This window comes from Corapipo altera, unplaced genomic scaffold (genome assembly GCF_003945725.1).
Source record: "Corapipo altera isolate COAL_440 unplaced genomic scaffold, ASM394572v1 23b, whole genome shotgun sequence".
Lineage (NCBI taxonomy): Eukaryota > Metazoa > Chordata > Aves > Passeriformes > Pipridae > Corapipo > Corapipo altera.
Window position 1 is genome coordinate 4,247,074 of NW_020884885.1, and position 20,908 is coordinate 4,267,981.

At 41.4% G+C, this 20,908-nt stretch overlaps 1 protein-coding gene across 1 annotated transcript; it reads right to left on the reverse strand.

Annotated features, from left to right (window-relative positions):
• Nucleotides 1-13,329: 13,329 nt before the first annotated feature.
• On the reverse strand, nt 13,330-20,806 carry ERH (ERH, mRNA splicing and mitosis factor). The gene is made up of 4 exons (XM_027642368.1): nt 20,674-20,806; nt 17,629-17,716; nt 16,374-16,494; nt 13,330-13,829 (listed from the first exon to the last, which is right to left on the reverse strand). Exons 1-4 carry the CDS (start codon nt 20,674-20,676, stop codon nt 13,727-13,729), a joined length of 315 nt encoding a protein of 104 aa, XP_027498169.1. The 5' UTR covers nt 20,677-20,806; the 3' UTR covers nt 13,330-13,726.
• Nucleotides 20,807-20,908: the final 102 nt, after the last annotated feature.

The window sequence follows — 20,908 nt, forward strand, 5'->3', positions numbered from 1 at the left end:
TTCTGTGCTGAAAATGTCACTGGGTAAGTGTTCAGACTTACCTATTTTTGAGGCATCCCATCTGAATGGAAATAGCGGCTTCTGCTTGACATATTGATTAAACTTGTGCTTTATAAATCTGAGTCATTAAAGTAAATCCAGCTTCATCTGTACTGCACGGTGCAAAAAAAGAAAAAAAAAAGAGTAAAAGAAACAGTAACAAAAATAATCCACTTGGGACAAAATTGTGGTTTTAATACGATTTTGTTGGAAACCAGCTTCTCTGGTTTTGATTTCCATGGAAACTAGTACAGCAACACTGCTTACCACTGCCTGCAGCAGAGTTGAGCTTCGCAGTAACAACAACAGCAGTGCACTGGGTGATGAGCTGGCCAGTGCCTGGGGGAGGCACAAATTCATGACCATGAAGTGAACTAAGTAGGTTCACTGACCCAAAAGGCCACCCGTGGATCCCTTTGCACCTCCAGATCTGTCTCTACCTTCTCTTTCCAAGAGCTCTTCTTCCTCCTTCTCCTCATCTCAGTTTCAATTGATGAATGTATCTCAGTATCCCTCTCTGTAGCAGCCTGAGCTTCTTGTAAGCATGGTGGCTTCTGCCTCCTGGGGTGGTTTTGAGCTCTCACAGGCTTCATCCCAACTTGAGATCCCTTTTCACCTCACGCCCTGGCATGTCGTGTCACTGCCCCATGGGGTCTCCTGATGGTTGTTTAGTTTTAACTTGTAAACCTGCTGCTGTCTGCTATTGGCTTCCCTTCAGCATCAGGATAACCAGAACTGGCCCTGCAGTATAGCTGTATTTGGAAGTTCCCACAAAGGTTTCAAAGAAGTGGGACAGCTGCATACAAAGCACAGAGAACAGCTTGTTTGAAGAGGTGATCTTTTTATAGTTCACCAGAGTGTGTGTGTATTTCTTTACCCACCAAAACACCTTGTTTCCCAGTCTTCCCAACATATAATGAGGGCAAACCAGAAATCATATCAATGCTGGTATATTTTGAAGGTAATGGCTTGCATTTCACCCTTGCTGAAGAGAAGCAGTGTTGTTCCCAGTGCTGTGGCAAACAGAAAAGCAGTGGAAGGGGAAGTACTGAGATAGCTATGAAGACACACAAATGTGGCCATGGTTTCTAGAGTAGAAAAAGTGGGAAGATGCCTGATGAGTGCCTTTCAGCCCAATCAGTAGTAGAGCAACAGGATGAAGAAGAAAGAAATGTGAAAGGAACAGAAGTCTTCCTGTGATGGCTGGGGGTGTTTCCAGGACAAGACTGTGCGTACACTTGTCACATTTGGGAAACAGACTTGATCAGAATTGTTCCTGCTTGGACTAAATTCCTGAACTTTAATACTGTTGACTTTAAGAAATGTGAGTGGCTGGGAGAATGCTGCTGGCCAGCCACTGGCTTTGTGGCAGGATCACCAATAAAGAGCTGGACAAAGGCAGATGTGAGCCTGAGGGCTAGAGGGCAGCTTTGTGGTTATCCTCCTTTGTATTTCTTCAGCAACAAACACAAGGAAACTTGTGATAGAACATTTAAATCTTGAAGTAACTACTAGGAAGGAGAGAAATACAGCTAATACTTGAATCAGGTTTGCCTTCTGTACTGACAATGTTCAGGGGATGCTCTGTACAGATCCTCCCTCAGTATCCAGCATCACCTCTCTTCCCCTTTGACGCACCCTACCTATCTCAAGTTAATACACTGCTTAATACACTGATACTTCTCTCCATTAAAATCATCTTAATCACAGCAGTAGATGAAGGCTTGATTATGTGGGCTTACCATCTGGACTGCCTCTGCAGCTCAGCATGCTGCAGGATGGGAAACATGTCGGTGTTTCAGCGACTCAGGTATGGAGGGATCTATTTGAGGCAGAAGTAATTTTTTTCAAGTAATTTCTCCGATTTTTGAGGAAAAGTAGCAAATTGTAGCAGAGACTTGATTCTAAATTGTTGGGTTGGCTCAGCCTGGTGTATTGGGTTTGCAGGCTGCTTTATCCTTTCAACCAGGCCTTAGTAGTTTTAAACCATCCCCCGGACCAGGCTTACTGGCACAGGCTAGCATAGTGCATCCTGACTATGAGTGGAGATATTCAGCTGCCGCAGGGGAGTTGGGTTCCTCACTCTTACCTCCTGCCATATCTAGGATTTTCATGGAGCCTTTACCTCCAAGAGTTTTGTTTAGTCTAAATCACTCAGCCTGTGAGAGCTGATGATGCAGAAACCATAACATACTTGTTAATGAAAACCGGGGAATTAAAAAAGCATATCAAAGGGTCTTCTGCTTGGGGTGGAATTATGGAGTGTGAATGTTCAAGCTGGGTCTTTCACAGTTCGTCTCCAGGCTTCAGTGCAGCATGTTCAGTCTTTTGTATTTTCTCTTTCTTAAATGCTACTGGGCCGAGATTTGTTGTGTGCAGTTCTTCAGCTGGAGACTGCACTGTTACAACGCTACTGAGGAGGACAACCAAAGATCTCAAAGTCCCTCTAATCACCCAAAGCTGAAGTGTCACCTCTGCTTTCTGTCTGAGGAGATGAAAGCAATGTTCAGAGACCCACTTAATACCTTAGCATTTTTCAAGGCAATCAACTGTTCCAAGCTCTTTTCCCCCCAAGCAATCTAAATGCTAAATAGATATTTTAAATAATTACCATCTCTAAGATGAGGATCCATTTTCCCCTGCAAACACCTGATGCTCATTAGCAACATTTAACTGTCACACATCACTTCTGTTTACTCTGAGTTTTTGTGGCAGAAGTTTGTTAGGTATCTGCAAGTAATGAGCCTATGCTGAAGAGTTGGGGAAGCCTCTGGAGCACAAATCCTTTGTCCTGAGAGAGAAGGGGTCTGGATTTCTGCAAAACTCTTCCCTATCTCCACTCCCAGCTTCATTTTGATCTTATTAAAAATAAATAGTGCCAGTGAACTACACCAACCTGGAACCAGCATAAGGCAGGCCCCCAAATCAGAGATGAGCTCAGCCTGGAGGGGTAGGGTGGCAGAAAAGCTGGCTTCAGCTTGTCTTTGCAGCTTCTCTTTCCCAGCTCAGAACAGGACACAACTGAGACACTGGTGGCTGCTTGCAGCATCCAAGAGCCCTTGACAGGACCAGCAGCTGCCAGCACAGCTGTAGCCCCTTTGCCCAGGAACCTCTCTAGCACACACTGAACTATGAATCCCACCGGGATTCTGCTGCAAGGCTGGTAGAGCAGCTTTCTCACCTCAAGCAGAGCATCCTGCTGGGGGAAGTCCATTGGAGGGGTCTGCTCCCTGTACCTGATATGGCTGTCAGGAATCACTCCCACCCTTGTACTAATGCAATATGTCAATGAAGGAACAGATTTTTTGGGAAACTGGGACTGCTCAAAGTGGAGCTGTTCTTAGTTCTGCCTGCTAAAGCTGTTCTACTTTGCAGCTCACGTGATAATAGAGCTTTGAACAAAGGATGTATGATTCTAGCCTGGTGGTTGGAGAGCTTTGTGTCTTTGGAGCAAGGCCTGGAGCCTGAGATTGCTTCAGGAATTACTTTGCATTTTTATTCAGTAACCATTTAATTTCAAGCTCATAAACAACCTTTGGAGGTCCTGCATGGAATGCAGGACCTTTCTGCAAATACCTCAGCTGCTACTAGAAAACTATAATTACTTTCACACTGGTGCAGGCCATCCTCAGATATTCCGTATCAAGGATTTCAAGAGATCCTCACCATAAGACAGTCAGTGTTTTGGCCTTTAATCCTTCCTGCCAGCCCCAGACAAGCCTTTACTGTTTGGGGAAATAGAGAAAGCAGCAACTCTTATTTTTCCATTTATTTGCAATAGCTGTGTTTGGAGAAGGCTTATCAAATCAAGGAAAGTGGAGGAACACCTTGTTTATGAGTTCCCTTAGCACTTACTCTCAGAGGTGTCTGAACACAGCTGAGATTAAAACACTTCTGGATAGGTGTTGAAGCAGATCCTGAATTGTGAAGACTGAGATGTGCATATTTGAGGTGAATCCAGCTTTGGACAACAGTTGAAAAGAGGCTTTTTGGATTCCAGTGTGAGATCTAACAATTCATGTCGCACCTACAGCTTTTGGATCTGGGCTTTTGGACACCGTATGTTGTCTGGGGTACAGCTAGAAAAGAGTCTGAAATCATCTGACTTTGAGTGCTGTGTTTTGGCTAGGATGCCACAGACACTTTTTAAAGTTCTTATTCAAATGTCTTATTTGAATAATGAGTGTTTTGTTACCACAGGGATTCTTATCCTGTAATATACTGCAAACAAGGCTGAAGGTCTCAAGTGAGTGGACCCTTTGATGACTGTGCTGTGCATGGTAATGCTATCATCTATGACCTCTGTGAACTCAGTGCCTCCAGACACCATGTTCATTAGTAAAAAAGATCATAAAATCTCAAAGGGGGTTTTTGGTGTTTCTCAGAGGAAAAGCAAGCACTGCTGTAGGAACTTCCTCTGAATTAGATAGTAATAAAACCTGACCCAGGTGACTGTGAGCATGTGTGAGAAGGGTTATCTGGGGGCTCTCCCTCATAACCCAGGGTCCCCACCACCTGATCTGTTCAATCACATCTTAATCTGACCATAATCCCAGCAAGATAATGAAAGGAAAGTGGCAGGAAAGGCTTGATGCCTGCTGCAGCAATGAGTGACCAAGCAGATCCTGAAAGCTGTAAAAGCTTTTAAGGAGATCAATATTCCCTGTGCACTCATTTCTAATTGGGCTTTATTGCAGGTCTCTGATTCATGTAGTTCATTAAATGGACTTGGAGTTTCTATAACTAAGTTTATACTCCTAGGGCGTAGGATCAAAATAGCAGCAGCAAGCAATTGCCAAGGCCCCTAGAACTCATCCGGAGAAGTAATTGCAAGAGCGCTGAAGTGTTAGATTTCAAAGAAGCGTGGATATGGCTAAATCAGTATTATTAATTACTTTTAAGTTTACCAAAAAAAGTTATCTGCCATGTTAAGAGTGACTTTAAAAATCACCCAGTGCCATGAAATAGGTATTTCAACTGATTTGTAGTACCTCTTGCATTCTGGGGCAAGTATTTTCTGAGTCTTCATGAAGCCCATGAGTAAGCAGCTCCCAAACAGTAACTGTATCAGCTAGAGTTATACCATCTCCAGTTCTCTCATTTTCATGACACTTGTACCCAAAACACCAAACTCTTGGAAACAATGAGGAAAATATGTACAAAATACATGGAGAAAAAAACTACATATTGCAACTCCTTATCTACCTTAGGTGTACATAGACACTTTCATCTTCCCTACAAAACATCTGTGGAAGATGTTTGTTAAGTAAAAAGAAATACAACACAAACCCCCAGTATCAGAGTGCTTATGTGCATCTGATCACATACAAGTGCTATGTAGCCCGTTCGCCTGGTTCTGTCAGTGACACACACCAAGTATCTAAGGAAAAATGTGAGAACAGGGCAATTGCATGGTGCTGCTCTCCCAAAACACACTCAGGGCCCTCAGTAACTTCTGATGCATTGACACCCTCATCCTTGGATTTAACAGCCATGATGGATTTCTTTTTATAAGGCTTATCCAAGTAAATAGGAAGAGGGTGTGTTTCAATTCTCTGAGGATCCTCTGTATCAACTAATTAGCGCTACTTACTTAGGGTGAGTGTCAGTTTTTGATGGAAGGTAGGACAGGAGATATCAGTTAGGTCAGTGCATGTGTGAGGAGGGAAAAGGGGAACTGGACCAAAGTGCTCAGCTGGTATTGGGCTGGGACCTGCATTTTATTCTTACATTACACTACCAAAGGAGAGTCTAGGCGAGTCACATAGGTAGCTTTTTTCAATTTGAATTATGTACCAAATGCCTTTGAGGCTGGACCTCCATTCTCTCTGCAACTAGATTTAAGTGATGTCTAATATCTAAAGACAGCATGCCTGGAGGTAGTAATGAATTTTCTACACGAACAGTTTAAACAGAGAAGTCAGATTTATGGAGCTTAAAATGTTTTATTTGAGGTGTCTTTGGGGGCAGGTGGAGGCTGATAAAATTTCTATTGGCTGCTATTCCCCTACAAGAAGAATCTGGGCCTCTAAGTGAGCTGCCTATGCATCCTGTATCTAGGGAGAATGGGGTCTGAGGAGTGGGACAGACAGTGGAGCCAGCATGTGAGGAGAGAGCTGCTTAGGTTATACAACATGCTAACAAAATGTTTAGTCCATTAATTATAAGATGGAGGGAGGTACCTATATACCTCCTGGAGCTACAGCTGACCTGATTTGGTGCCGTTCTGCCAAGAAGCAGAGCAATAGTGGTTAATGTAGCTCCTGCCCTCCTTATTTCAGACAGGCTTTGAGTTCCCTGGAATATCCAAGGCGAGTGTCCTCATTAAGATCAAATACTCAGTTATTCCCATGTGTTTCTTCCTCAAGCTTTCTAGCTGAAGTTATTTCAATTTGTATGAATAACAAATGCTTTTACTTGGAGATGATACAGGCAAGGAATAGAGTGATCAACAAACAATTGTGTTGTAAACACAAAAAACCCCAAATACAATTTTAGGAGGCATTAAAGGATTTACTACTGATTAAGACTGAGATATCATTACCACAGTATGAAAGACTGGTAATCTTCATTTAGAGCTACAGGTGCAGTTGTTTCATTGAACTATGTTCAATCAAAGACAAACTTAGATAGGAAAACCTGCAGAAAACTGTCATGATGAGCAGGAAACAAACATAAAGTGGATAGAAATTGAAATTAAACTCACTTGACCCAGAACCTAGAAGGATACTAATGAGCTGAGAAGTGTGTTGTAGAAGAGCATTACAAACCAGGCAAGGAAAGCAGCATTGGTTTGGCACTGGCAAAACTTCTAGAGATTATGAGAATGGAGAAGAAACAATTCTGGATTCAAGAAATGAACTTCTTTGAAGAGAAGACTTGGATGCTGACTCAGCTTGCTACACTCTGGTTAGTGCTTCTACTACATTCCAGTGGAATAGATGAACAAGCTAAGAATCACCTCAGAGACCAAGTTAATGTGCTGAGAGATATTCTCCCTGCCCCCATTTCCTTCCTGCTCAGAACCTGAGAGAAGGCATAATTAAAAATGAAATTTGGAGCAAGATTTATGTCTAGTCCTAGCAGCGCTGACTTTCCTCTTTCCCCTGCAAGTACATTACTGGCTACTGCATTAGGATGCCTTTGTCTCCAATGAGATTTGCAGGGGATTGAGGTGGAGGCACAGGTGTGATTGTTTTTCTTCTCCATTGCCACACGTAGCCCACTTCTTACTTTCTCCTGGCATTTTGCAACGTCCTTCAGCTTTCCTCAGCAGTACATCACAGATTCCTGAGGTCTTTTCTCTCTTACACTGATTTTTCTTTTTTAATTTATTGAGGGCTGGAAAGAGGGGGGAGTATGGATGGTTGCATCTGGGTGGCAAGTCTGATGACCTCTGGGGACTAAACCTCTGTGACAAGGCATTATTCTCAGAGTCCCATATGAACCTTCATTCATACAAAGAGAGTATCAAAACAGAATCAAATGTGACTGTTCTGCACCCTGCCTTTTTCACTGGGGAGCAGCTGCACTTTCTGTAGCCTAGTGAATACTATTCTTGTGTCACCTAAATCCACTCATGGATACTTGATGGCCTGCCATTTCCAGCATTATTCTAGGTGGCCTGGGGAACACTTCAAGTGCCTGCATGAAACCGGTCAGAGTAGGGACTCAGAGCTTAGATTTCCCATTTTTCATGATATGGGATGTTTCAGTAATGACTCCAACAGAATGACAGATAATTTAGGTTGGAATAAAGCTCCAGAAGTCATCTAGTCAAATCCTACTCAGAGTGGGTCTAACCAGATCAGATTGCTCACTGCTGTGTCCAGTCAGCTCTTGAACATCTCCAAGGATGGATATTTCCCAGACTCTCAGAGCAAGAGGATTGTGTTCAGTGTGTGTGAAACCCAATCCCCTAGGTAACTAAGAAGATAAAAAATTGAATTTAGGAGCCCGTTTCCTGCACAGTTAATGAAGCAATGCAGAAACAGGAATTAAATACACTAGATGGAAGCACAGGTGCACTAGGGATCTGGGCTGTATAACTGCTGTATTTAGTCAGTGGTAGAGTCCAGAAACAAAGCCTCTAAGTACACAGCCAAATTTTTCACTTCTCTGGGTCTTGTTGACTTACACAAGGCATGCAGCAACTACAGAGTTCCAGAAGCTGTGTCTGTGTCACTGATGGCTGATGCTAAGGCAACAGTCCATAGTAACAGTCTTAGTTGGGAGGACTGTGGAGACACTGCAAGAGGTACAGCAGCAGATCAACTAGGGTGTGTACAGAATTGCTGACAAAACCCTTGCTAATGCTCCACCAGGAATGGCATATGCAGCATGCAAATTTTACTTGCATATCTTTGCAAACTCAGCACAAATAATTGAAATAAAACCTATGAATTGGACCTGTGCCCAAACTTCATCCAGATAAATTGTTCCTACAGAGATAGTTCAGATTACAGAAAACTAATTGCTAGAATCCAACGTTTTTCTGTAACAAATCCAGACAGGTCTTACTTTACCTTTAATCTCTTTCAGACACAGGGAGGAAGAAGCATTTATTAATAGGTGAGAATAGAGAGCTGCCTTGCTCTACGCAAACCCAAACACCTCCATTCAGTGAATTTCAGTGGCAGATTAATTCCCTTGCTATTGCCATGAATGGTACATTATATTTGGCCAACACTAAGTAACATTATAGCAGACAATACATTCAGTGTAGAAAACTTGAGAGAATTGACTAATACAACAGGTGTAAAAAAATTTTCTCTTTCAACAGATTTACTCTTGCAGTTTATGTATAGCTAGTACAAGTTATTTATCATTTTACCTTGAGGCAAATGCTGAAGTCAACACTTCTGGACTTCAGAGGCAAGTAGGTACCTAAGGCAAGTTGCTCAGATGCTCAGTGAGGCTGAGAAAGATGCTGAGAATCTCCAGCCTCATCCATAGCCTGTCTCATGCTGGAGAATTGCTAAATTATGCTACCTGATCCCCCAAATACTCCCCGCCCCCTCAACTTATGATAATGGTAAAACAATTTGTTTCAACGCTCACCATGGTCTAGAAGACACTTAACAGCTTCATAGCAGTCAAAAGCAGGAGCTTGAAATTACTCTGTACTTGTAACCCAGCTACCCTCGATTTTACTGTTTATTACTGTTCTTGATGGATTGTTTGAGTTTTCAATGTAGCTGAGTTTTAGTACAATCATGCCCTTACTCAGTGGGGATTGCAAATATATGTAACTGTTTATATACTCTAAAGCAAAGCAGCTGGAGCAGCGCATCACAAACTAGCACAAATTGCTTGGCATACTGTAATGGGATTACAACCAGCAAATTTGCAACTTACGCTTTTCTAATGCAAGTGAAAAATCTAGTGGTTCTTTCAACCTAAAAAATACTATGGGTAGTCAAGTCTCCTTTTCCTATAACAGGTTTATTAGTTACTAACAAAGATAACAAGGTGGTCTTGCTACTACTTAGCTTTTCTCCCCTGTACATGACAGCAGTGTTAAACACAAGAGCCAACTGATCTAACAATGGGGATGCTGCTACTTTCCTGCTCTGCTTATGATGCACCGTGATGGATGTCAAGATTTTGGTCTATTTTAAAAGAACACGATCATAGAAATAGCAGTTGTCCTAGTTAGAACAGCTGGGAGCAGTTCATCACTGTATGGGTGTAACACAAAACTGTGTATTCTATAGCCTTCCATGCCATTTCCCAGAAACTGTTATCGATGAACCATTTACACCATCTGCCCAGAGCAGCCTGACTCCTCAGGCTATAAACTGGGTGTTAAGAGGCCTGGGAGAGAGGAGGGTGCCCCTTGTCCTCACACCCATTGTGGAACTCCCCACCCTGAGGGAGGTACTGGGCATTCCTGCCTGAACTGGAGAATATATAATCTTGGAGTCTTGGGACTTTTTTAACCACTCGTGGGATCCAGAGGAAGACTGCAGACCATCATTCTCAACCAGACTGCAACCACCACTCTTGACCAGACTGCAACAGCACTCTTACCAGCAGGTTTTTCCTTCTCCTTTTACTTTGGACTCAGGGGGCCCAATGAACACCACTCTGTTCATGCCCCAGGGTGCTGGGTTATACATTTGGGTTTTGTGGGTTAAAACCAACTGTTTGTCTGTATAATCGTATTTATTGTATTATTTTATTAAATTGTTATTCTGACTTATAATCTCTCCTTTGAGTTGAGTTCATTTCCCCTGCTGGTTTACCTTTAAACCAGCACAGCAGTAGACAAGTATTTTAACTACCTAGCTTATTTCACCATCAAAGCAGGAATACAAACTCACTTTTGCTTTTCACGATTCCCCTTCAGCATACTGACTACAGAGGCTGCAGAAAGGGATTCCTGTAAGAGAGAGATCCTAATATTATTGTGGTGTCAAATAGAATTCAAATTCTAATCTTAGTGAGGTTACTCCCTGATCCAGTGCATTACTGACTGGCAGAAGCATGCAGTGGTAGATAAACTAGTCCCTGATATATATCCACCAATTTATCTACCATGCTTGCTTGTTCTCAAAATCTCAGGTTGTTTTTTGGTTTTTAAGTGACCAGCTACTCTGCTTGTCAGTGCTGATTGGCAGTCCTGTTCTCCCCTTCCCCACAACATCCAGTCTCTCTTTTGTACACAGTATGAAGTAGCATTATGCCTTTCAACAGCAGGGAACTGCTAGATCAGCTCAGCCATCACACAGAACTTCACCCTACTATTTAGTGAACAGCCATGCCAAGAAATTAGTTGTACTGGTCCAGTCATGCATCAACTTGAAATCCATAACAGGCAGTCCAGAGACTGTGGAAGGACTTCCCTATTCCATGATAAGCAAAGAAGCAGCGTGATTCCTGGCTCCATAAGACAAGCAGAAGTCAGGCAAGCACCTCTGCACTCCTGGCAAATGGATGAGGGCTCATACATCTCCTTGGCCTGAGGCTAGGCTTGCTTAATGAACTTGCTTTTAATATTATTTCCACACTTGGAAATACTAGGTCTCTGGATTCCATTCTTTATCCCTGTTTTACAATACCATACCACTCTCCTACAGAAACAGCCAATATAATTTCCTCTATCATTTACTCCCACACTGTAGCAGGCATGACCAGCACTGCTACTTGTGCCTATCCGTATACAAGAAACGCCAGACAATTCGCTGCAGGCAAAGCACGCATGGGATGGCAGATTCTTTTCTGACATACTTTCTGTAATCATGCCATTTTTTATGGCTTTACTTGTAAAATGCTGCTGTTGAGCCTCACTTTTAAAGCAGCTGAACTTGGGAAAATGATCAATATCAAATATCAAAGTGCTGTCTGATGCCTCTAAGGAGAGGTAAAACTGCAAAAAGTAGTAAATGCCCTGCTGTCATCCCTTACTCAGTAGGAGCCAAGAAGCAAACTGGAGAGTCATTTTTCACCTGGCCTGCTAGAGCAGACTACCTTACTAGAGTGCCAGCCTACTGGCATGTAATAAGTTTCCAAGGGTTCATAACCCTCTCCACTGTATTTCTGAAGGCAGTGATTAGTTGGAGACAGCTTTCCAGATTCTTCTTTCTAGCTAGTTGCACATCGGGTAGATGCTGCAGCATTTTTTTCTTCCTTTCATTGTATTTGGTCAGCTGCTCAGTTAAGCAACAAATCCCATTGTTTCATGAATAGTTTATCAAGTAAAGCACAACTAAAGGACTGTGGAAAACATCAGCTGAAGAACTACGTACTACAGAGTTTTAACTAGTAGCTTATTTCAGAAAAGAAAAAAAGCCTTGTAGCCGGGTGACAAGGGGGAAAAGAGGTGATGCCCAAGTGCCTTGTCTTAAAGTAGCCTACAGACTGTACTTTTTTATCAGCAGAAGGCCAACTCTGGCTCCAGAGGTATAAAAGGAACATTTACTTGCATTTTCCAATTCTGTGAAAACTTCAGTTTCACAGAGATGACTTTCACAGAACTTTGTCTGCTAGAAAAACCAAAGTGAATTAACCTTGAAGTTAAAGCTTGCTTACCACCTTCTACTTTCCAAAAAACTAAAAAACATACCTTCACAAAGTCCCTTTCAAAAAGCAAAAAGGTTTATTACCACCTGCTTTGAAGTTCCTTCTTCCTATTTTCTGCTCTAACATAAGAAATTCATATTTTATACTTGTTTACTGGTCTTAGTTTGCAGTTACTACACTAGAGCCAAAATCAAGGAAGATATTTTTTAATCAGACCAAATTTAGGTTACCTTTGAAGGAAGAGCTATGTTATGTTCCAATTCCTGATTACTAGGGATTCAGCATGCTCCTTGCACATTTCACAATAAGGAAAGAGCCCAAATTGCTGCTTTTCCTTGAACTGAAAACAAGTTCACAAAATGAGGAAAATATTAAATCACTATTTTGTGATAGGTACTGTCAAGGGATGTTTATTTGGCTTAATTTAAAGACTGCAAAATGGCAGTCTTTGCAGTTAAAGACTGCAAAACTTAGCACCTTGAATAATCCAGCATGAGAATATTGGAATTTTTACCAAAAAAAAAAATGAAGATAACCTCAAACATGCTAGGAAAGACACGTTATTCCACTATATGCTATCTAGGAGGATAAGATACACAAGCTGTTTAAATAACATTGCTTATATTAAACCAGATTGCTATTAGAGGGGCAATAGTGAATCTTTTAAGTATTACTTACTGTGTCAAGCTGGATATAGAACTTCCATGCCAAAGTATTTATAGATTTAAGTAACCATTGATGGATTAATATACTTCTGACTTACTACATTTTGAAAATCACTATTTATTATAAAGGAAGCATGTTTTGATGTTAGCAGATTGAATTTATTCCTGGTCACTATAATTCTAGAGCTAGTAGTCTAATCTTCAACCTGTATTTGTGTTGACAGAAAAGTTTAACACCCTCTCCCGAGTATCTTTCTAAGAACTTGTGTCTCTTCAATAATTCAATTCCCAGTCTTCAGCAGCTATTACTTACCACTTAAATGAAGTTATTTTCGTGAAAGCTTATTATAGACAGTCAATTTGACCTCAGATTCTTTTAAGCCAGTGCATTTGCTGTGAGATCCATCAGAAACTACTGATGTGTACTAGGAACTGAAGTACATTGGAGAGAATTGCATTCCTGTGTCAATCCTGGAACTGCCAATCCTGGTTGTACAGACTGTACATGTTGGTTCAGTCCACGTGACGTTTCAAGCCCTATTCCTCAGATAACAGGGAAAAAAGATTTGTGTTTTTTGGCAAAATCCATAAAATTCAGCACTCAAATTTAACCAAAGGGTAGTTTTATTTCCCATTAGGACCATCTCAAGGATGTAACCGAATGTTGGAAAGCCCACAGAAGGGCACATACAGCAAATGTGGTGAAGTACAATGTGAACAGCCCCAAGGGTTCAAATAAAGTAGGACTATTAGCTAACTGGAGGAAAAAACCCAAATTAAATCTCCGCAGAAGATGTTGTACTTTCTTCTCCATTTACACTGAAAAAAAGAGACAAATCCAACAAAATCCTTGTATCTCTAACAATACATTCAGTCCTGACTAAAGAGTTTATCAAGATGGCAACAGGATGACTATAATACAAAACGTTCACTACTACACTCTGTACACACCTGTTGTCCAAGCCCTCCCCCAAACCCACGTGATGATGGTGCCCCCATCATTTGCTTGCTTGCTGGGCCTGCCTGCGAAGGAGGACGTAGATCTTCTCCTTTATCCAGTCTTTATTGTACGGTTGGTATGTCTGAGTGTCAGCACGGTAACTAGAAAGAAAAAAAAAATGAATGATAATCTGCCCTGCAGTACATTTACCAGAAGAACTTCACAAACAATTAAGTGTCCTCAAGTGTATGAAGCAGAAAGCTGTGTACAGATCATAAGTAATATCAGAAGTAGATGGGAACTGCCACTTATCAAATGGATTTATCCTGTTCCCTAAAAAAGTTACGCAGCAGATCAGTCTGACCCTGAAATAAAACTATATGTTCCAAGGATTATTATCGAGTGACTGGATCACAGTGTGTTCACATTTTAATTCATGAATACAATTACTTATGGGAAACAACTAATGGAGAATCTTAGTATTCTAGAGCTCAGAATGAAGAATAGTTCCACCAGGGAACGATCAAATTTGTCTTAAGGAGCCAAACACTTCTACACTTCTTTATTAAGTTTTCGAGTGTTCAACTTTTGTCTGGAATTTCCTGAAAATTTATAAACCCAAAATTTTCCAGGAGCAAAGGTAGACTCAGAGATGGATGACAAAGAATTTCCTGCCAGTGAGGACAGGCTTGCATCTAACAAGGACACTTCATAAAAAGCAAACTGAAAACAAAACTCCACATGTCTTCTTTGCTGCTCAGGGATAGTTGATAAAAGCAGTTTCCTAGCAAGACCAGCAGGGGCCAGAGAATTCAGTTACCCAGAACACTGCTGAATCGAAGCAGAATGAGACTGAAAAATGAAAGCAAATTGCCTGAAATTGCATCTGTGTAGATTCATGCCTTTCTTTCTCCCTCATTCATTAAAGTTGAATATTTTGTTCATGAATATGGTACTTTCAGTGAATACTTCAAGAACTACTAAAATTCTGATCAGTCTTTAAATCCTGGTACACATACTTCTGACCAGGTAAGAAAGGTGAGATGGTCATTGGTAAGAACCTGAATAAAAATCTGAAGTTAGCTCAATCCAGAACAATTTACAGTTCTTACCTAAGGAAAACACCCTAAGCACACTGTTTCTAAGAAAGCCTTGTTATTTAAACCTCAGCATGACTTGTTCAAGGCCAAAGAAAGAATTTATGTTGATAGAGCAGTAGTTCTTGTGCAGTGTAAGAAATGTTAGTTTCAGGAAAAGTTATTGATTTCTATCCCCCACCCCCAAATCCACTCACAATGCTATACCACAAGATCAGACAGCAAGTACTTCAGGAATCTCCATGAACACAGGACATGTCTGATACACCTCTTGCTAAGTATGCCATCTGGTGGAAAACTAAAAGCTGAAGTAGAATTTGGCAGGACACTGAGTTAACGAGCCTAATTAACAAAGGCACAAGACTGTACTAGAAAACAGCTGCTACCTCCTAAAGCAACTGGCGAGCTTTAGTCTGTTAGATAAACTGTGGTTTTCAAAACCTGCATCAGCCCAGCAATATGACACTTGAAAATCAAAGGTGGCAGAATGTCTAGGGTCAAGCTAACTGCAGAACCTGTAAGCCCATTTTACTTATTCTACTCAAAACTTTAGCAAATGGCATTTGTAATAAGTCATTATCAGTAAGAAATTTTGTACTGTCCATCAGAACACAAAGGAAAACAATTTGATGCTCAGGGTTTTTTTAATAAATTATTATTTTAAACTGGAATTAACTGGCAAAGTCTGTTCACTGTGCAGCTACACAAGTACTTGCACCAGGATTTCAGCCACAGCAGTACAGTTGCAGGAATGTCTATACCAGAAACTCACTGGTTTAAAAATGTTCTGGAATTTTGAGATTCAAAAGCCTAATACTATGTCTTTTGTTACTTGAATATGAGATTTGTATCCTTATTCCTACGGAATTTCTGCAAAGTTGATACCACTGTCATACCAAACCATTACCTTGATATTTATGGTATGGAAAGTACTCAACCTAACACTAAGTTTTGTTCTGAACAGTGAAATTTAACATTTGATTTCACAGTGCAGTCAGAATGGAAAGTACTCGAGACCATCTTTGCTTGCCCACAAGTCCGACACACAAATGAGAACTGGAGATAATGTTTTCACGAGAGCATGTAAACAATTAGCTAGGCTCTCTAGAAGATTCATCTGTTCCTCGGGCACTTCATTAGCATTTACAGAAACTTCCATCTTGCTGTATCGTGCTCAAAATAAACAGTTGGCTCTAATGCACTTCTGTAGACTGCTACTGTACCACTAGTACTGCTCTCAGCTGGAAAAAGTTCTGTAACTATTCTGCCTCCTTAGGAATCAGACCAACATCACAAAGGCACATACAGCCCCAATTTAAACAGATTCTAGCAGTAATAAAATAAGCAGCTGTATTAAACTGTTGGATTTCAGTATCTGAAATGCTGTAAGCTTCAATGTGACTAAAATCCAACTGGAATTGTCATTTTCTAAGCCTTCCTTAGAGATTTCAATGCAGATAATTGGAGCGGGCAACATGTTATGGCAGCTACAATACTGCTGCACTACAGTTACTGCAAAAAACACTCAAATAAGAAAATGTAAGAGTTTAGAGGGAAGACTTGTGACTTCCCTGAGTCAGTGAAATGGATTTATACAACTGAACTTACACAAGACAGCTGAGGTCTGCCAAGTCATCAATGAAGTCAAACAATTGGCTGATATCGTATGTAATGGATGGACTGTTGGGATTCATTCTCTTCAGATGCTCTTCATACATTTTACAGACTCCTACAGAGAAACAAGTTTAACAATGCAATGTTAAAAACTGTATTTGCTGAAACTTCTTCAGCTATTGATCCACAAATATAAGGAAAGTTTAGAGATGAATACCATAAAAACAGAGAGACAGTCAAGATTTTGCAGAGTTGAAATTCTTTTGTTCTAGCTATTTGCATTGAAACATAATACTATAAAATCAGGTAAGATGCACGGAAAGAAGAGTTTTCGTCATGTAGAGGAGAAAGTTTTAGCTCTATCAAATATATACCTTTCCATGCAGTAAGCTCCAGTGGACACCTAGAACTCCTTCTAATAATTTTAAGACAGCAATTACAACATATATTTCTACTGTACAAAACACCTGAGAAACAGAAGAACTCATAAGAATGATCATTATTGATCACAGAGTCAAACAGGACTACTAAGGTAAGACTGACAGCACAAACCTAAATAGTTTAATTAATTTAAATCAGTTTTATTTATTTAAGCTAGCCCACAAATAGTTCAGATACATTTGAGAAGAATGTAATGTTAATGTGAGCATAGAGGCTTTACACAGTCTTTAATATGCTTTTGTTTGCCTCGCAAAACTTCCTGGAACATTAATGTTAAGTGAACTACAGCTCTAGTATGTCAATCTTCTTTCCAAGCTCATTAGGTGACTCAAAGTCCCTCAGGATCTTTACTCTGGCACATACACCAAGAGGCTGTAAGTTATGTATCAACTGCACACAATCTTTTATTTAATATATTATATCCAGTAGTAATCTTTCCTTTACAGTGCTACCACAAAGATTGGTGAGAATTAGGTGCTGATCCTGCAATAAAATGAACTGAAGCAAGTCTGCTGCATGGCCCCGCCAACAATATTGCATACTCTCACAAAATGAATGTGACTTCATCTAGTTAAATCAAAAACAAATATCTAAGATTAAAAGAAAGTTTTAGGAACAAATAACAACTAGTTGTTAGTTTGCTAGAACATTAGCAAACTAAAAGCATGAGACACTTTTTCAATTTTTTTTTTTGTGAATTACCTTTGAAAAACATGAAGAGCAATTCATTTTCTTACTGAGTAAGTTTGACAGTATGTCAAAAATGGTAGTTAAAAACTGGTGTTTAAAACCCCATGTCTTCACCCACCTTCCATGCACTCATTCACTGATTCATAATCAGCGTATGTTCTGCCTTCTGGCCTCTTGGTAGGCTGGACAAGTAGAATTGTGTGAGACTGGAAAACAAAACAAACATCAAGAAAACGGGTTACTTGCACAGTTTGAATGATTTGTGTTTAAGTAATTTATCTGAAGGAAGCACCAAAAAGCAGCATAATATTAAAACAGTGAACTAGCAATCAAGGACACATTTTCCAAATAGCATTTACTATTCATATAAGCTGGGTTAACTTTTGTTTCCAATCAGTCCTATCAATCCTTACAGAATTTTAAAATGTGTAAAATCACCAGTAAAGCAGCTACTGTGTTGAAAAAAGATACCACAGAAATAGCAGTTTCTATCAACGTATAAAAGCTATGGCATTAGTGCATTTACTTATTTTATTCCAAATGCAAGCTGTTAGTAAGATTTCAAATGCCCCAATTAAAGTGCAAGGAGGGGATTCAACTTAATCACATTGTCAACCTCACCTTTAAGATTTTAACAGCAATAGCTATTTTGAGTTATTCATTTAATTTCAAGGGAACACAAATTATATAACAAATCTGCACTTAGTATTCAAGATTATTTATCCTGCAAAACAGATGTACTGGGTTTTCACACTTCAATGAGTTTACTGAAACAGCAATTATGGCACAGAAAACTGTTGTAAATGTTGGAGTCCATAAGCTTGTTCTTCTGCAGGGAAGACTTAGATGATTGTACACTCTGTGGCTTCCATTATTTCCATAACATTTTTCACTTTGCTACTGCAAGTAATTTGAGCAAAGAGTGAGCAAGAATTTTTCAAAGTGTACACAATCTGTGATCTAATTAAAAGGGTGCATAGCACAGAAAGTTCGCAAGCACGCTGCAAAAACGGCCATTTCCAGTGCTGCTAATTGGATCCAACATTTTCAGTGCTAATATAAAAGGTGAGCACACAACTAAGAGGCAACTGCAGAGTAAGGCATATTACTTGGCTTAAATTAATCAACTGCTGACAGAAAAATCCTGAACCATACCACCAGTTCAGTGTTTATCACATGCCATGACAGAATATAGAAATGGCAAATATTAGGATTTACAAGAAATATATAAGAAGAAAACAGGACAAATTCTTGTCCCATGACTGACAGTGTTCTCATGCTTGGAATAAACAGTTTTCAGTTCTTTAAATTCTGTCTCCAATAACACAGCAGTTGCAGAGTCCGAGAAGTCCAGGGAAAAGTTACATGGAGTAAAAGAAGCAGCAAAGACTTCTCCCAGTCAGAAGTGGCAAAAGAGGGGAATTGAGAGCTACACACTGTAATAACAAGAATCATACAAAGCAGACTAGATCATTTAAGTCCACTCTCATGTATGCCAGAGGACACTGGATTTGACAGGAATTCCCCAAGGGGGCCAGTACTTGGCTGTTCCTAGTGCACTGCACTTGAACAAGCTTGTCTTGCCAGGCAATTTCTCCAGCACTATCATTTTAATTAGCTGGTCACTGAGGAGCATTAAATTAATCATACATTCTGAAATTATCCAAATCTTTAGATTGAAAAAAATTAAAAAAATCAGTGAGCCAGACATTTAAGCCAGTTCTTTCAGAACTTCACAGCAGAAATTATTTGGGCTTCTGACTTTAAGCTGATTATCACTTCAGACATTATACAATATCCATATCAGATAGTGGCCTGGAAAATATTAAAATTAATGCCATTGGGATCATCTGTATCGTAGAATTAATGCTTTTCAAGCATTTTTTGGAGGGTCTTCATGTTATTTTACCTTAAGGGGAAAAAAAAGAAATTGTTCGATTTGATAAAATTGCTGGTCCGGCCCTACCACGTAGGCACAAAAAATGACAAAGTTCAGAAGCCTGCTGGAAGTTTCCTCTGACTATTACTACCTGCCCCACTTGCCTAGGTGACACAAAACCAAAACAAGGGAAGATCCATAAACCTTTTTGCATTAGCACCAGGTTACCTGAAAAAGCCCAATACGGACCCTTCCCTGCATTTTCTTTAAAAGCATAGGTGGACTGGCTGTTAAGAAGGACAGGTAATGAGACACCATATGTTTATATTATACCAATTCTGAACTTCTAGAGAGAACTTTACAAATTGGTCTTGTTACTCAAGGCAGAACTCTGTAAAATTGGTTAAGACAGGGCCGACAGCCAAACCAGAAGAACTTAAAAGCTAGGCAGCATGTGTGCAAAGAGGCTTCCACCAATTGTAGTCTATTAGACAATAAAGCAAAAAAAAAAAGGCTCCAAAACAATAAAAAAGGAAGACAAACACGGATTGCAAGGGTAAGATGTGCAGTGATACAACTAGCAGTAGCACACTGCAGACACCTAAATGCCTTTTAGTTCCCTCTGCTAGGTAGAAAAAGTGGTCTAAGGGTCACTCTTCACTCTGGACAACACAGAGAAAGCTTGTAGCTCCTCATCCTGGCCGAAGCCAACTGCTTCAATCAAGTGCCAGGCAGATATGGAGCTTCGCTGCAGACCCAGAAGCGGCTTCTTCCCGCCGTGAGGCAACAACTTGCTGCAGCGTATCCTAATTCATTAGGTGAAGGCAACAAACCACGATGAAAGGGAGGCCTTCGAACTTCAGCGTGCCATTCCGACAGCCCACCAACGCACGCTCCCGCCTTTCCCTTCTCCGACCGGAGGGAAGGAGCAGGGACAGCAGCATGGAAAGCGCCAATCAGCCATTTAAGGCAGACTAGCTCGACGAGTGAGACTCGAGGGAAAGAGACGCGCTTCCAGCAGCGCCCTGAGAAAGGGGCCCGAGCTGCCGGGGGGAGGCGGGAGCCCCCAGTCCGCCCCTCCACGAGTGCCTCTGCCGCCTTTGTGCCCCCGCCTCGCCCGGCCCTGCCCCGCCAAAATGTGCTGCCGCCCGCCCGGGCCCGCACCGCCGGCCGCAGCCTTCCCGGCCGCGGCCACCCATGGGAAGGGAAGGGAGGGGAAGGGAGTACAGCTCATGCGGGCGCGGCGGGTCCCGTCCCGCCCGGCGGGTCCCATCCCGCTCTCACCATGGCGGCTCCGCTCCCTCAGCACTGCCAGGCAGAAGTGGCGCGCGGCGATCCCCCACAGGCCCCCGCGCCCGCCGGAAGCGCCGTCGCGCCAACGGCCGCCACCATAGAGCCGCCCGCGCCAGAGCGCCGCTCCCGAGCGCGCGCGCACGCGCCCACAGGGCCGGCGGGGGAGACCTCCCCGGAGCGGCGGGGGCGGGGCGGGACGCGCGGCCATCTTTGGTGAGGGTCAGGG

Bases quoted from the DNA above. Each gene is read 5' to 3' on its own strand.
- ERH (XM_027642368.1), bottom strand. The intron at 16,495-17,628 runs GTGGGTGAAGAC...GTTTCTCTGTAG, and splicing joins AGTGAATGAGTGCATGGAAG to GAGTCTGTAAAATGTATGAA. The intron at 13,830-16,373 runs GTAAGTTCAGTT...TTTTCTTTCTAG, and splicing joins GCAGACCTCAGCTGTCTTGT to TTACCGTGCTGACACTCAGA.